This window comes from Columba livia, chromosome 2 (assembly GCF_036013475.1).
Source record: "Columba livia isolate bColLiv1 breed racing homer chromosome 2, bColLiv1.pat.W.v2, whole genome shotgun sequence".
Classification (NCBI taxonomy): domain Eukaryota; kingdom Metazoa; phylum Chordata; class Aves; order Columbiformes; family Columbidae; genus Columba; species Columba livia.
In genome coordinates, this window is record NC_088603.1 from 61,977,890 (window position 1) to 61,995,910 (window position 18,021).

General features: G+C 37.9%; 1 protein-coding gene across 3 annotated transcripts in view; it reads left to right on the forward strand.

Annotated features, from left to right (window-relative positions):
* SLC9A3 (solute carrier family 9 member A3) overlaps positions 1-18,021 on the forward strand; it is a 63,399-nt gene that overhangs the window by 32,256 nt on the left and 13,122 nt on the right. For all 3 annotated transcript variants that reach the window (XM_065052219.1, XM_065052218.1, XM_005510187.3), the window contains exons 3-10: positions 2,089-2,249; positions 4,333-4,411; positions 5,220-5,397; positions 6,275-6,495; positions 9,426-9,628; positions 10,450-10,539; positions 11,762-11,832; positions 14,171-14,300. In XM_065052219.1, the coding sequence (XP_064908291.1) occupies positions 2,089-2,249; positions 4,333-4,411; positions 5,220-5,397; positions 6,275-6,495; positions 9,426-9,628; positions 10,450-10,539; positions 11,762-11,832; positions 14,171-14,300 (1,133 nt within the window). The remainder of the gene's footprint in view (positions 1-2,088; positions 2,250-4,332; positions 4,412-5,219; positions 5,398-6,274; positions 6,496-9,425; positions 9,629-10,449; positions 10,540-11,761; positions 11,833-14,170; positions 14,301-18,021) is intronic.

Below are 18,021 nucleotides of genomic sequence, written 5' to 3' on the forward strand. Positions count from 1 at the left end.
GCCAGTCACTAGTGGTGTTCCCCAGGGGTCAGTGTTGGGTCCAGTCCTGTTTAACATCTTTATTGATGATTTAGACGAGGGGATTGAGACCATCATCAGCAAATTTGCTGATGACACCAAGTTGGGAGGGAGTGTCGACCTGCTGGAAGGCAGGAGGGCTCTGCAGAGGGATCTGGATAGAATGGAAAAATGGGCTGATTCCAGTGGGATGAAGTTCAGTAAGGCCAAATGCCGGGTGCTGCACTTTGGTCACAACAACCCCCTGCAGCGCTACAGGCTGGGCGCAGAGTGGCTGGAGAGCAGTCAGACAGAAAGGGACCTGGGGGTGCTAATTGACAGGAAGCTCAACATGAGCCAACAGTGTGCCCAGGTGGCCAAGAAGGCCAACGGTATCCTGTCCTGTATCAAAAACAGCGTGGTCAGCAGGACAAGGGAAGTGATCCTTCCCCTGTACTCTGCATTGGTGAGGCCACACCTGGAGTATTGTGTTCAGTTCTGGGCCCCTCAGTTCAGGAAAGACATTGAAGTGCTGGAGCGGGTCCAGAGAAGAGCAACACGACTGGTGAAGGGACTTGAACATAAGACCTATGAGGAGAGGCTGAGGGAGCTGGGGTTGTTTAGTCTAGAGAAGAGGAGGCTTAGAGGTGACCTCATCACTCTCTATAACTACCTGAAGGGAAGTTATAGCCAGGTGGGGATTGGTCTCTTCTCCCAGGCAGTTAGCAATAGGACAAGGGGGCATGGGCTTAAACTCTACCAGGGGAAATTTAGGCTGGATATTAGAAAGAAATTCTTTACAGAGAGAGTGATCAGGCATTGGAATGGCCTGCCCAGGGAGGTAGTGGACTCGCCGTCCCTTGAGGTTTTTAAACTGAGATTGGACATGGCACTTAGTGCCATGATCTAGTAAACGGACTAGAGTTGGATCAAGGGTTGGACTCGATGATCTCTGAGGTCTCTTCCAACCCAGTCGATTCTGTGATTCTGTGATTCTGTAGAAACCATGCCAACTGTCTATTAATTTTGGGCGTGGGCCTCTACACCCTGTTCTAATGAATGAACTCTCAATTTAATCACTCTTTGCTCTTCCTCAAATAATTTTGGGTTTCATCACCTTGCTTCCTCCTCCATCCCTTAATGAACAGAAATTGAATTTTCCTGTCATCTACCATTTCAAAAATCTATTTCCCAGAAAAAATTACTGGGATACCACTCCTGATTGCATGAAGAGGATAAATTTTGCAAGATATTTAAGAAGCTGAGCAAAGTGGGTCTACCTTTTCTGTTACTTTGAAAACTATAGTGATGCTTGTCTCAGTCTGTTTGCATAACTGAACAAAATAACCTTAATGACTAAAAGAATATTTAAAAAAAAAAATAAAAATAAAAATAAAGTACTAGGTAACTTTTTCACCAGAGTTTTGTAGTTGCAAAACTTTTGAAATCATTGCCAAAATTCCTAAGGGGCTACAACACAAACATTTTAGTTCTTCATCTGTTTTTATGGCCTACTTGCAGATAATCCAACTGTGGCTTCATGAATCATAATTTGGGAAATAAAAGGCTTAACTGAACCTACCAATGAATGTCTACTTCAATAAGGAGGCCACAAGTGGTATTGAACTGCACTGAGTGCAGTTAAGCCCCACTGAACAACCAAGAGTCAAATCTGGCCTGTGGCATGAAATATTTTTGAGTGTTTACTTCAGGAGTAATGGTATATTCCTTTTACCATCTTGTGATTTTTCAATTGTTTTGAGATAATTTACTCAAGTTAGATAAACCATACCACACAAATACAAAGCCAGTTTAGATCTAGACATACTTATCTCAAGGGCCTTGCCATAAGAACATGACTGTACTGCTTCCAGAATCAACTTTGATCTCCATGGGCCAACTATGGGTTCAACAAACCTTCTAGGATACAAAGTGACACAGTGAAGAACTTGTTAAGTAGTTTCTATGCCATGCTTTCCAGTCTTACAATCCCTTTTTCAAGAGTTTTGCATTACTTGTAATATCACAGTCTGTCATTACTATATATAGTACAGAGCTGACTCTGCTTATACTTTGCTTTGTTTTCTGAAGGCCACCTGAATACTGGACTGCTGGACTTCCTCCTGTTTGGCAGCTTAATTGCCGCTGTGGATCCTGTAGCTGTCCTGGCAGTGTTTGAAGAAGTCCATGTCAATGAAGTTCTATTCATCATTGTTTTTGGAGAGTCACTTCTGAATGATGCTGTAACTGTGGTAAGTAAATTATATATCCCAAAGTCACCCAGACACTAGAGGGTTTCTTCTGAAGTGTATTTTCCCCTTAAATTAAATGCTATATCATCTGCATCTATCTAGTCACAGGGTAGTATAGCATAGCTCATGGTGTTCTCTGTCTTGCTTACAAACACTGTATTACAAAGATTATATGTTTGAGCCTGAAAGCTATCTGGAGCCCATAAGTCACATAAAAATATACAGTCCTTGCTTGGATGAACATAAAAACATTTAAAATGCACATATTCTTTTCTGCATATTTCCATTATGCCCATAACTTATATGCATACCTCAAATATATAGACAGAGAGAGAATACTCACCAAACTGTGTATGTCTGTTTCCTGTCTTTTACTTCAATCATCTGTTTATCAAACAGATATATAACAAAGACAATTTGGGAAAAAAATGTGGGACATTTCTGATTTGTTTTCTTTTTTTTTGCTAACATGTTAATTTCTGTGTGTTTGTGGTTTTTTTGACTTGCTTTCATTTAGAAAGAAAGAAAAGGAAAATGTAATAGACTTTAACAAACTTAAAACAATCCAAATTTTCTACTGATTTTTTATTTTGACAGAAATACTTATTCTTTTCACACAAATTTTTTTCTCAGAATAAAACAAATAATTTTGTGGTACAGTGCTAGTGGACAGGAACCGGGAAGTCCTATGGCAGAAAGATGCTATATGACTGCATTGCTATAGAGCTTCAATTAGCTTCAAATCACCACCTATTGCTACTCCTGCATATCTCCAAAGGAGGGTAAGACATGTCCATCAGGCTCAGTTACTTAATTTATTGCAACCAAGGCAGCAAAGCACTACAAAGTCACTGGCAGCAGCCTAACTCTTATATGAGTTTGAAAATGCCATTTAGGGTCTCCAGAGAAACCTAATTGCTTTATATATCAGTCTCATTAGTACTTCTGGGGTATTACCCAAAAAAAAAATTAAAATAAACCCTTGCTAAACTCAAGTATTAACATCTCTGCTTTTCAGAAGGAAAAGAGTTTTTTGTTACTGTGAAATCAATACAAGCACTCACTCTACAGATAAAAACAAGTTTCATTTTTTGTTGAAGAAAATCCGTAAGAGAAGAGTAAGCGTGATCAAGAGTCAGAAAGCACAGCCTATGAGAAAATTTGAAACAACTGGAGTTCTTAATTTGAAAAAGGAAAGGCTGGAGGACAGAAGAAAGTAGATGATGTAGCGTTTTTTAAATGTAAATATGTAAATGTCTGCTGTTACAGACAAAGTAACCTGTATGCCATGACTGGGGTAAATATAATAAGAAGGTTAGCTGCCACAGGGGAAGCTGAGAAAGCCATAGTAGAGTTCTCCATCAGTGTAGCAACTATTAACAGTTTAGACAGGCATGTGTCAAGAATAGTGCTCATAGAAACCTCCTTAGGCAGGGATATGACTAAGCTGAATCCTTTACTTTCAGCACTATCATTGTTAGTCAATGATTTTAAAAGCTTTAGTACAATTATTATAGTTTTTTCTCTTTTATGTTCAACTTATTTTACATATGTTCAACCTACTGCAATCTAATATCTTATTACTGGCATCTTATTATTATCTTATTAAGCATCTTATTACCTTATACAGACAATTTTAAAAATCTGCCAAATACTTGGATTTTAGAGTGAAAAGTGTTTTAGAAAAAACATCTAGATGTCACAAAGCTGTTTATAGACAGAAATCATATTGAAATAAGAAATGGAAAGTTTTAGTGCTTTGGAGTTTTTGTTTTGTTGTGTTTTTTTGGTTTGTTTTGTTGTTGTTGGGTTTTTTTGTTTGGTTGGTTTGTTGTTGTTGTAAATGTTGTGTTTGGGGTCTTTTGTTGGTTTGGTTTGGTTTTTGTTTCTTCTTGCTCCTTGCATTTTTTGCATTCTGGAAAAAAAAAAAAAAAAAAAATCTGCAAAATCTTCTCCCTCCTTCCACACAGAACTTCCCTCAGACACACATAATTTCAGGATTCATGATGTTGGGGCAAACTGACATTATTTTAATAGGCTTAATTCAGGAACAAATATTAAGTTAATCTGCTTTTCTTTTCAGGTGCTGTACAATGTGTTCGAAACTTTTGTTAAAATAGGTCCAGAGAATGTGACGGGGATTGAATGTGTCAAAGGCATAGGTGTGTAGAATTTAATTCCATACCACATCATTTATGTATATATGCAGACTTTTGAACAAAATACTATTATTATGCTATCAGTAACTGCTGCTTTTCACCCCTTTCCCTTGTCACTCATATTCCCACACTCCTGTGGTATAGATTAATTTCTTAATAAAATAAATAAGTATTTGGGATACACCATCAGATTTGTTTTCTTCTGAGAAGATGCAACAGATGTGGAGCTCAGTTGTTAAGACCATCCAAATCGACAGCTTTACTTATTTCATTTGTATTTTGTAACTTGTCCTCATTTTCAGCCAATGCTTTTCTTGCATTCCAGGGAAATTGAGATTGCATACAGGCATTCTCACTGCTTATCACTGAGTGCTATTAGGTAATACTTGCCAGTGACACTCAAGAAATGTCATTTGCCAAAAAATTTACTCAATATTTCCCATTCCAAGCACAACATGATGCTACATTATCTTATAAACCAATGTTTTAACAGTGACTTTGGCATATTCTCTAATATGCTTTTGGAAAAGCATTTGTTTACAGAATGTGGGAAAAAAATCAGTCATGGAAATGTAGTGGGTTTGAAACAAGCCTAAAATGGTGAGGCTTAACAGAAAGTAACCTTGTTTCTTCTACACAATGCTGCATTCCTATGCCAAGTGCTCAAACACAATTAATGTTGTTGCATTTTAGAAATAATTTTTATATGTCCTCGAAATTTTTCTCTGATTTGCTGGCCAAATAATAGAAGAGAACTAGTTGAAACCATTATACTTCTACTGTTTAAGCTGTGTTTGGTTTTGTTTTTCAGTGTCATTCTTTGTGGTGAGCCTGGGTGGGACGCTGGTTGGCATTTTCTTTGCATTCCTGCTCTCGTTGGTCAGTCGTTTCACCAAGCATGTGAGAATCATTGAACCTGGATTTGTGTTTATCATTGCCTACCTGTCCTACCTCACAGCAGAGATGCTTTCTCTTTCTGCTATCCTTGCGTAAGTCTATTTTTATTACTGCCTGTGAAGGGCCTAGAAGGGAATATGTATTTTGAAAACACTGAGAGGGTCTAACTTATGCATGACAGCTATAGAATATGACACTCATGAAGCTTATGCTGAATATTACTATCTTTACACTGCAGTAGACTACAGTTTGCAAATACTGTCAGTCAGCCTTGAAAAGGAATACAAGTTTTCCAGTATCTGCAGTGCAACAGGAGAATTTCCTTTGCAAAATACAGATTTGACTCTTTCCTCTTTGTGATTAATCATACATCAATAACTAACAGTTGTCCATTTGTATTGACATCTTTACCTGTAATTTGTAATTAAAATGATGTTTTTCTAAGACATTACGTGAATGTCCATTATTTGCTGCTGTCTTGATTGGCCTGTTAAGGTTTGCCTAAATCTTGCTTGTTTTGTCTTGAGCACTTCTGTGTTCCTTCTTCTTTTAGTATCCATTGATTACAGGCATACCTTCTCAATTTTGCATGTCATGTTTGTGGATGTTACAGTGGCCATATTCAAGATCTGAAAATCTTACTTCAAACAGATCATTACTTTAAGATTATGTCTAATGTAAACAAGATTTAAATTTTTGCATGAAAGGCAGCATGGTAATCTGAAGAGAATTAAGGTCTGTTATGATCTAATGAAATGCTATTTTCTCACCTCCTGCGGTCACCTCAGGATGAATGTTTGAGATATGCTTTTTACCTAGATTAGACTCAGCAATGGCTCCTAGGTGTATTTTTTCTTAGGAATTAATGCTGGGGTTTTATAACTACATGACAGATAGATGGAAATAATATTAAATGTTACAACAAATATTTTCAGAACAATTACTTATTTTTATTTTTTTTTTCCCTAGGATAACTTTCTGTGGCATCTGCTGTCAGAAATATGTAAAGGCTAATATATCTGAACAATCTTCTACAACTGTAAGATACACCATGAAAATGATGGCCAGTGGAGCAGAAACTATTATCTTCATGTTCCTGGGAATTTCAGCTGTAAATCCAGCAATCTGGACTTGGAATACAGCTTTTATTCTATTGACTTTGGTCTTCATCTCAGTATATAGAGTTATTGGTAAGGACACGATCTTCTTCCTGTCCTTGCATTGTATTGTTGATGCTTCTGGAGAAGCTTGTTTAAATCATTCAATTTATTTTTGTTGAATTTATTGTTGGTTTTGGGTTAGGAGGGTGGATCTCCACAGTAAGATTCATCACATGCTGAAAATATAGTAGAATTTCGCTTTTGATTATATATGAGGATATCACTAGCCCTGCGGTTAACATGAATGGCTTAAGGAGAGAAGCCAGAGAGTGGTAGTCAATGGTGCGGAGTCTAGTTGGAGGCCAGTATCTAGTGGAGTGCGCCAGGGGTCAGTACTGGGGCCAATATTATTCAATATATTCATTAACGATTTAGACGAGGGAATAGAGTGTACTATCAGCAAGTTTGCTGATGACACTAAGCTGGGAGGAGTGGCTGACACACCAGAAGGCTGTGCTGCCATCCAGCGGGACCTGGACAGGCTGGAGAGTTGGGCAGGGAAAAACCTGATGAAATTTAACAAGGGAAAGTGTAGAGTCCTGCATCTGGGCAGGAACAACCCCAGGTTCCAGTATAGGTTGGGAAATTACATATTAGAGAGCAGTATAGGGGAAAGGGACCTGGGGATCCTGGTGGACAGCAGGATGACCATGAGCCAGCACTGTGCCCTTGTGGCCAGGAAGGCCAATGGCATCCTGGGGTGTATTACAAGGGGAGTGGTAGAGATCGAGAGAGGTCCTCCTTCCCCTCTACTCCACCCTGGTGAGATCACATCTGGAATATTGTGTCGAGTTCTGGGCCCCTCAGTTCAAGAAGGACAGGGAACTGCTGGAGAGGGTCCAGCGTAGGGTAACAAAGATGATTAAGGAAGTGGAGCACCTCCTTTATGAAGAAAGGCTGAGGGAGCTGGGTCTGTTTAGTTTGGAAAAGAGGAGACTGAGGAGTGACCTTATTAATGTTTATAAATATATAAAGGGTGGGTGCCACGAGGATGGAGCCAGGCTCTTCTTGGTGGCAAACAATGATAGGACAAGGGGTAATGGGATCAAGCTGGAACACAAGAGGTTCCACTTAAATATGAGAAGAAACTTCTCAGTGAGGGTGACAGAGCACTGGAACAGGCTGCCCAGGGAGGTTGTGGAACCTCCTTCTCCTCTGAAGACATTCAAAACGCACCTGGACATGTTCCTGTGCGACCTCACCTAGGCGTTCCTGCTCCAGCAGGGGGATTGGACTAGATGATCTTTTGAGGTCCCTTTCAATCCCAAACATACTGTGATACTGTGAATCACCCAGTGGCTAACCTTTGTTGACCCAGCATATGGTATTGGCACTGGTTCTTTATCTTGCAGCCTAACAAAATATCTGAGTCCTCTCAGCCATCTCTTTCTTTTAGCTTTCAATTTGTTAATAAAGAGATTGTCTTACACTAATTTCATGGCTGACTTCAGGCTTTAGACACATTGATGTAAGACATAATTACACAGTAGTTTCTCTGGTTTAAGAAAAAATTCTCAGGGACTGGTGAAAAACTGAGTAAATAAGACTGTGACAGGTAGGGATTACCTACTGTCAATTTATTTGGCTTATATAAGTTTTCAAACATTTCAAAATACTAATGATTATTTGCTCAACTATGTAGTTCTACTATTTAATCACTTTTTTTGTGAAATATCAAAGGCGCTAAAATTGAAAAAAAGGCATAGAATTAAGTACTCCTAGAGAGTAGTACACATAGTTATTTGGTGTATGTACCTACATCTGGGAATTAATTCAATGGGTTTATTTACATGTTTGTCTTGAATTAATTTCAAAGAAAAGGTAACACACCTTTCTAGTTATCAGTTTTCCTAGATTTTCTTCTTATTTTGTCTAAAGATGCATGGGCTGAATGAAGGGCCTAGCCCCATGTCCTCCTTTCTAAACAGTCTGTAACTATTGTTCATTTAGTGAGGTATTTAAATAGGTTTTCAGTATCTTGACTTTGTCACTTGTATTCCTGGAATGAGTGGTTAATAGTCCTATAATAAGTGTGATCAATAATTGAATAGTAAATATCCTGCAGTAATAACATGCATGCATTAAAGTAATTGAGCTTAGACATTGATAACTTACTAAAGACCTGATGATATTGAGTCTTACATTGTTGCAGAGTTGCAGCTCTCATACCCTTGGAGGAGTCAGGTTGGTGACATTAATTAATTTTAAAGGTTGCCTCCACCAGAGGCCTTGCTTACAGTGATATACACAAGACACCCTCCCCTTAGCACAAATTCAAAGTTCTCTAAAAAGAGAAATATCTCTTTTGCACTGGTTAACAGTCCCAGCCTGCTGCAGTGGGACACACATGCTGTGCCACTTTCAGGAGTGGTGAAGCTGTTTTCCATCTGTCCGGCCTGGAGCTCTGGGAGACATTGTGATTTCTAGAGCTTTAGGTCTCCTACACCAGGCAGCGTCTCACCTGCCGGCCTGAAGGCAGTGTTAGAATAACTACACAACCCTCCATAAGACAATGACACAAATGTCATTTTTAGTGATTTGTAAAGAGTACCACACTTGCTCCCTATGTCAACACTGTTTCAAACCATTTCTCTTTCTGTTAAAAGACCCTGTGCATGTCACTGACTATGGTGCTAAAGTTGTGTTCCTTCTCAACTGTGAATTTCAAAGGTCAGCACATGTCAGAAATTCACCTGTGGTGTCTATGCCAGAGGGCAGCACTCTCAGAAGAGCTGCTAGCTCACAGAAGAAGCTTCATCTAATTCCTTTGCCCAAACATAAAGAGAAAGGTACCAAGTGGCCCTACCCTTCTTAGCAGTGTAGCAATACAGAGGGAGAAGTAGATGGTGTTGAGAGTTCATTATGAAAGCAGACTGGTGATACTGTTTCTGTTACACACAGTTGGGATATGGACATTTCATAAGGGTATTCCTAGACATGCTGTCATTTCTTTTTTATAGGTGTAGTTTTACAGACATGGATTCTTAACCACTACAGAATGGTCCAGCTGGGGATAATAGACCAGGTGGTGATGTCATATGGTGGACTACGTGGAGCAGTTGCTTTTGCTCTGGTTGTACTTCTGGATGACGACAAAGTGAAAGAGAAAAACTTGTTTGTCAGCACAACTATCATTGTTGTGTTTTTTACTGTTATTTTCCAGGTAATTCAACTTCTTAAGTATGTTTCTTGCAAGGAGAAGGAGTCCCCAAAAGTACTGAATGCTTAAAGCAGTTCTCAGCTGAAGGTTGCGTATTGTTTCACTGAACTGAAAGCATAATTGAGTTAGTAATTTTAGTAGCAAAGATCCTATTTTATGTTTTCATATGGCATCACAAGGGACAAAACACAATTACCTCTGTGCTAAAAAATGTTCCATCTTAGCTGCTTGGTATTAATAGTGCTCAAGCTAATACCTGATTAAATATCCTTCACCTCATGTGAATAACTACAGGGAACAGTCCTTTTTATGGGCAAATACAGTCATTAAGCTAATCTAACTTAGCCTAAGTCCTTGTTTCATAATGTAATACTAAGCAGTGGGATAAGAAACTATTTAGTATCCAAGGAAAACGGCACTTTCTGGATGAAAAAAAAACCAACATTAAATTAAATAGAGATATGTCAGTATATATCAGCTTAGAATTTTTTCTCAAATTTATTATAGAAAGTTTAATTGTGGTCACAAACTACTGATATGTGCAGAAACTGCCACATTCAGTGGTACAGGAAACACTTTAACACTTCCACTACCATATTTTTCTTATAGAAGATATATTTTATTCACTGATTGGTGTATTTTTAAAGCTTTTTAACAGGACTTGAGGTTACTGCATTATTTTATCTTCTAAATGTGACAGAGATCCACTGAGGAAGTATGAGAAATATAATGGACAAAAATGCTCTATTTGTCTTTAACAATAACCAGCTGGAGAAAAACCTAAGATAATGCCTAAGTAGTGACTATCATGTTTCAATCCTTAGGGACTGACTATCAAGCCTTTGGTACAGTGGCTGAAAGTGAAGAAAACTGAACACAGAGAGCCAAAACTGAATGAGAAACTTCATGGCAGAGTAAGATATTTTTAAACGAAACTGCGATATCTTTTGGATTTTCACAGAGTGCCTTAAGAGAAAAAAAAAAATACAATACAGAAAGTTTCTTTTTGGAAGGGAGGGGAGAATCAAATTTCAAGGCAAAATCCTTCAAGCATTTCAAAAGTTATCTGTAGTTTGCAATTTGTCTTTGGGTTGAGTCATGTGAAGGAATACTCAACTGAAGGTTCTGATCTTTCACTTGAGAATTAAATGGGGCTGACAGTTCTGGGGAAACAGCATAGGTGGAATATGTTTCTTTCTCTTCATCTATAAGAGGAGAACGTTTGATTGAAGATCACTAGGGTAAAGCATGTGGACGTAGGTTTATTTTTCCTTCTTAAATATTGTTTATTTATCGAAAAGATATGAAATCAGGCTTTGTAGCTTACATGTTGCATAGAAAGGTAGTCTGCTGCCCAGTGCAGATGTTAATTACGTATTGAAATTCCAGATTCATGGTAACAGTTTAATTCAGTGTGAAGGCTATGGAGGTTTTCTGAATATCATTTTCTCCACTTTCATGTCAGATATCTCCTGAGGCAGTAATTAATATCATATTCAGGAATAATCAGTGTCACCCACGTTGTTCTAAACCTAGCATGCTCTAGACTCTGTAGTAATCACTCCAATGTTCAGAGTGAAATATACAGAAAAAGACTGTATTCTACCTGCAGCTGTTTTGGTTTGAATCAAGATTTATAAACCTCAGGATTTCTATCAGCCATCTACTATACCCAGTAGGGGATTTTGCCCTAGACATCAAAAGAATAGTGCCTACTTTTACTCTGAAAGAAATATAGATTCCTAAAACATCTAAAAAGAAACACTAGGGAAAATTTTCAACTCATTTTATCACTGACACTAACAGTGGGTGATGTACTTCATAGGGCAGAAAGGGAGATGGTAAAATGAGTTGATAAAAGGAGCCTTAAAACTGAATGTTAAAATAGGTGCTTAAGTTGCTGAGACCTTTGTAATTCAAGAATAGTTAGTGAATTTGTAAAGAACAAGTTAGAAATATCAGGACCTTTGAAGAAAAGCATATAGTAGTTAGTATTTCTGTAAATGGGAAGAAAATCTGCTTAGCAACAAGAAAATTATTCTGCATAGTCGCCTGGTCTAACATGACATAAACAGAGTTATTTTCTAAATATGTTTTTTATTTCTGTAAACATTAACTCCAAATTCACTTTCCTAGGCCTTTGATCACATTCTTTCTGCTATAGAAGACATTTCTGGACAAATAGGACATAATTATCTGCGAGACAAGTAAGTAGTAACTAACTTGGAATGTTGAAATACTGCTAGGAAATCTTATCTGTAAATTATGACTTTTCAAGCCCGTGAGTTTAGGGACAGCAAGAATGTCAAATGTAGTTTACAAGGTTATATACTGAAAATACTGGAAATATAGCAAATATGAAAATAGTTTATTTTTCCCCCTACACTGGAATGTATTATTTTTCTTCCACAGTTCAGATTAGGCCCTTGCAAATGTCTGAGTTCACATCCAGGGATCAGCTTCTCTCAAGGTTTTAGGATTGTCCATTTTCACAAGATTTACTCTAAAATGTTCATGTTGGTCTTTCTATCTAATAGTGCATTTAACGAACATTATTTATGTGTGGAGACACTAAAAAACTCAACTATGGCAATGCGAGTTGTTTATCCTATTTCTACAAAGGATGGGTTCAACACCTGAAAGTGATGGCATAGGGTGCCTTGAAATTACTTGGATAGTTTAAGTCTGTTAGTTTGAAATCAATAATGATAACTATGGGTCATTTCCATCCCCCTGTGTTTATAGTTGATTTGTCTTGAGAGAAGCAGAATTATTCAGCTGAAAGATATAGACACCATTTTCTTTAAAGTACATGTGAAGAGTTACCATAATGATGGGCAGACTTCCATAATCTAGATGAATAAATGTGGAAAAAAACCAAAACAAAACAAAACAAAAAACTAAACCAAACCAAACCAACAAAAAAACCCACCAACCCCAAAAACCATTAAAGCTGCATATCATTAAGAGTTTATTTAAGGTTAGGCAGTTCCCTCCCTGAAGTTAGGTCATTTCATAGGTGCAGACAGTCACAGTTCTGACCTGCTAATGTCCTGCTGACTCAACATGTCAGTTCCAATCCAAAAGCCATATGGTTGTGGTCAGCTTTCTGCAAAGGACTCTCCTAACCCTTGCTGAGAAGCTGAGTATATTAGCTTAGGTTTAGCATTATGCTCATATAACTATACAACTCACAGGCTGGAGCTAGATTGTATCCAAACTCAAGTGGTTGCTCACCTGTCTCTACCCAGTTACAGGGACAGTCTCCTTCATTTCCTTTTGCTCTTTGTTCATTTACACAGTGAAGAATTTTCATGAGGTTTCTCAAATAGAACATCCTTTTCCTTTTGGTCTAGAATTTTTTTTCTTTTTGGTAATTAATTTCAGCAGGCTAAAATACAGGGGAATATATGCCTAGTTTTGAAATACTGTCTTGAAGATGGGGCTAAATATTTTTAAATCTCAGATTAGAGTTTGACTTAGATGTCAGAAGATAATTTCCCTGAGTAACAAGAGAAGGAGTAGCTTAATGTAGACTCATGGCTGAGTGTGTGGTTTGAATGACTAATCTATTTTGAAAGAGACCACACTAAGTCTGCATCTTTTGGACTATATGTACGTCAAAATGCTGCTTCCTCAAAGAAATGCCAGACCCAAGCATCCTCACTGATGTGGTTAGGTGTGGCAGCCTCAATTAGAGGCTGCTTTTCAGATGACATGGCTAGAGAAGAGGAATAGTTATAAATTCTGTGAATAATGTGTAACAACAAAAAGGTTTCAACAACCTGAATAAAAAGTCATAAACTTAAAATAGCCTTTGGGCAAAATGGATAGAATCACTTTGAATAGTAGTCTCCAAAGTTGCCTCATGCCCTTTAGAGAAAATCTTGAGGAAGGCAGATGAGAGCAAAGCAGCCTTTATCTTCTGGAGCTTAAATATTAAATGGCAGATATCCTGCTATCAGACAAGCTTGGAAGTGTAAATCACAGAAAATATACATCACTTCTCTCCCCCAGAGTATGTAGATGTCATGAATAAGACCCACTAGAAGTGCTTTTGGAAGGGCATTGTTGTTGTGAACTGATTTTCTAGGCTGGCTCTTCTACTATACAACTGGGGAAAAGCAGATTCCCTTCCAAAGGAGAAAAGAAGATTAAACTTCTAGAATGAAGCTATTAGATATAACAATGCATCATCAGAAGTAGAAAAATAAGGTAGCATGATCTCCGAGAGTATAAAGTGATTCTGGAATGGGATACTGTAATCATAGCACTCTTGCTCTTGTAGTAGCGTTTGGCAAGTTAACCTATTAAATGCTTTGTGACAGCTGCATCACTCTGTAGCAGGCTTTTCCTTAACTTTCTTTAAATGCTAATTGAAAGCTCCAAAACACAAATTCCTCACATTGCTGTGTTTACCATTTTTTCAAAAGTGCTTAACTCACAAAAATATGCTGTGAAACTAAAAAAATGCTGTGAAACTTAAAAAATGCTGTGAAACTAAAATTGCTTGTTGCCATTAACATGGTTTCTTTAAATTATCAGGTGGACCAATTTTGATAGGAAATTCCTCAGTAAAGTACTGATGAGAAGGTCTGCTCAAAAATCAAGAGACCAGATCCTTAATGTTTTCCACGAACTCAACTTGAAGGATGCAATTAGCTATGTGGCTGAGGTACTTATGAACACTTGTTGTCATATAGCGTCATTGATGTTTTGTGGTTTTTGTTTGTTTGTTTTTGGTTTTGTCTTCGTCTTTGCTTTTTTTTTTTGTTTTAATTTATGATATAACCTAAAGTTGATATATTGCAAGAGATATTTAAAAGACAGCTATTTCCACTTCTGCTCTGCTCTTTTTTTTCTAAATGTGTTTTGAGTCTATCACCTGTTTGAGTGGCTGTAGTTGACAGTATAATGCCTGATTCTCAAGTATGAATATATTTGTCAGTCTGTTGGATTTACCAAATAACTTTCTTTCTATATTCATTGTATGAAAAAAAAATACTGTAACTCCAAAGGGATCAGACAAGCTACTGTCTTTCTAAATGTGTCAACAGAGTCTGGGTCCTGTAGAACAGTGGCTGTATGTGATGATAAATCTGATTTGAAAAAGCTCACTTTCAAATGCTGTGGATATATGATCCAAGTAGTGGACTTCTATAATCTCATTCTGCCAGATCACAGTTATAGAATAAAAATCAGGAAGGGTAACTTTAGCTCAATGAAGTCATAACACTCATACTTCAAAAGCTGAGGTTAAAGTGATACACTACAGATATCAAGTGCAATCACAGCATTGTGAAGTTAGAGAAACTTAAGACCTGCAATATGAGAAATTTTTGAAGTTACAGAATGGAAGGAAGTTATCGGCCTTCTGCAGGAGTACTATTCCCAGACTGGAGCAATGTTAACAGATTGTATAAGAATTTGTGATTTTCCTCAGTGTGAAACTGGCCACCTTAGTTCAAATCACCAGAAACGTGCAGTATTTGTATATTGTAGAGGATTATTTTAAATTGAGTATTTTAAATAGTGATCTTTGAAGTTATACTCTTTCTGTGCCCGTAATCTCCAAGTAAACTCATTTTCACAGCTAGGTGGACATAACTGCTAATTTATTTAATTAAAATAAACACTATTTCTAGGACTGATACTACTAATCTTTTTTTTTGAAAATGAGTTGTATCCAGGCAGACTCTTCCAATGAAACACAGAATTACAAAGATAGTATTCAGAAAATAAGATGAAATTAGGAAATTATGTTAGTGTGAAAAATGGGGAGTGGTTCACAATACAAGCAAAGACTTCCTTTTGAGATTTTGTAAATTACCCATTCAGTTTTGAGACCATTTGAACTCAAGAACTAATTTTATTTCTCATGGTGTTTTCTGGTTTGTACTTCAGAGAAAGAAAGCTAGATAATGACTTTGATGCTGATGACTATGAGAATCATGTTCAGATTCACTGCTGAACCTGTTCAGTAGGTTCGTGACAGTATTTATTCTCTTTAACAGATGCAAAGGGCTCTATATATCACTAAGCTCTATAGATTTAGGCCAAGAATCTTTACCAAAGAATGTCTTGAATCCCATATAGTAATGTCAGATTAAATTTAAGTTATTAATTTTTTATGAGACTTACCTTTTTCATTGTACCTTAGTTACAGTTCATAATACAAGGAAATTGACTTTTGCTACCCTAGTTTAAATACTATCTGCATATATTGTACCTTGCAGAGAAATTCTATTGGCAAATGTCTACTGATCTGATAATAATAGACATAGAAATGAAAAGTTTTCCAGATTCTACAAAAGACTTGCAACATAGTTTCTTCCAGTGGAAATTAGTTATGTTAATATGCCTGATTAGTCATGTTTTGTGAATCCTAAAGTCACTACAACTTTCTCACATTAATTTTTGCTTCGGTGATACACTGCTTTAACTACTTTTCCTTGACTTCTGAAATAAATATTTAAGATAAACATCTGTGACTTACAAACTGACATAGAAATTGAAGCTGTTTCTTCCAGGAAGAGTGAAGTTCTGCCTCCCCCAGTTACTCTCTTCTCCCTTTAAACTGAGGAGTTAAAAAAGTATTTTGTAATTTTTTCTTTTTTTCAGCTCGGCTGTTATGCTGCATTTGTACAATAAACAAGAGCTTGAAAGAGTTCAGTCAGAACCTAAATAAATCCCTTACAGTTGAGAGTGGAGAGCCTAAACCAGGCAAAATGAAAATAATCCAGAGCAAGTGAATACAAGCAACTTAAAATACTTACACTTAAGAAAATGGACGGGATTATGCTAACCCAGAATTTTTATTTTCTTCTCGGAAGTTTTCTGCCCACAGAGGCCAGACTGCGCTTCTTAATGCCACTGATCTGATCCAAAACATACTATTGTAACATGTGTGAGTCTACCACAGTAAAAGGAAACATCTGCTTCATTTGGTCTATGAATATGAAATGTAACAGGGAGCCAATACAGTTAGAGTTGGAGAAAGGTAGACAAAATGTCTTTCAGTATTCTGCAAGGGAGATGTTTTTTCTTGGTGTACTTTTTATTACAGTTTAAAATGTAGACACCTGCTACATGATTTCTTTCTGCTGTGATTCAAAATCATAGATGGGTCCAGCCTATGTTACCACAATGTCACTCAACAACTGCCTTTCATCATATCAGGAGACCTGCTTGGTTAAATAGGGAACTGCTGAGCAAACTCAAGTGCAAGAGGAGAGTTTACAGGTCGTGGAAGGAGGGGCTGGCCACTTGGGAAGAATATAACGCTGTTGTCAGAGAATGCAGGAAGTCAACTAGGAAAGCTAAGGCCTCCTTAGAATCAAACCTTGTGAGGGGAGTCAAAGCCAACAGAAAGAGCTTCTTCAAATACATGGCAGATAAAACTAACGCTAGAGACAATGTAGGCCCACTGACGAACGAAGTGGGTGCCCTGGTGATAGAAGATACAGAAAAGGCAGAGTTACTGAATGCCTTCTTTGTCACTGTCTACTCTGCCAGAAGCTGTTTTGAGGAGCCCCATACCAATGAGGCCCCAGAGGAAGTCAGAACAATGGACGAGTCTGCCTTGGTTGATGAGGACTGGGTTAGGGACCAGTTGAGCAATCTGGGTCCTGATGGGATGCATCCACAGGTGCTGAGGGAGCTGGATGAAGTCATTGTTAGGCCACTCTCCATCATTTTTGCCAAGTCGTGCAAAACAGAAGAGGTGCCTGAGGACTAGAGGAAAGCAAATGTCATTCCAGTCTTCAAAAAGGGCAAGAAGGAAGACCTGGGTAACTATAGACCAGTCAGCCCCACCTCTATTCCTGGAAAGGTGGTGGAACAACTTATCCTTTGTGACATCTCTAGTCATATCAAGGATAAGAGGGTTATTAGGTGCAGTCATCATGGCTTCACCAAGGAGAAGTCATGCTTAACCAACCTCATAGCCTTTTATGAGGACATAACCACATAGACAGATGATGGCAAAGCAGTGGATGTGGTCTATCTTGATTTCAGTAAAGCATTTGACACCGTCTTCCACAGCATCTTCGCTGCTAAACTGAGGGAGTGTAGACTGGATGATTGGGTAGTGAGGTGGACTGTGAACTGGCTGAAGGAAAGAAGCCAGAGAGTTGTGGTCAATGGGGCAGAGTCTAGTTGGAGGCCTGTATCTAGTGGAGTCCCCCAAGGGTTGGTACTGGGTCCAGTACTATTCAATATATTCATCAATGACTTGGATGAGGGAATAGAGTGCACTGTCAGCAACTCTGCTGATGACACCAAACTAGGAGGAGTGGCTGACACACCAGAAGGCTGTGCTGCCATCTAGCGAGAGCTGAACAGGTTGGAGAGTTGGGTGTGGAAAAATTGAATGAAGTATAACCAGGGCAAGTGTC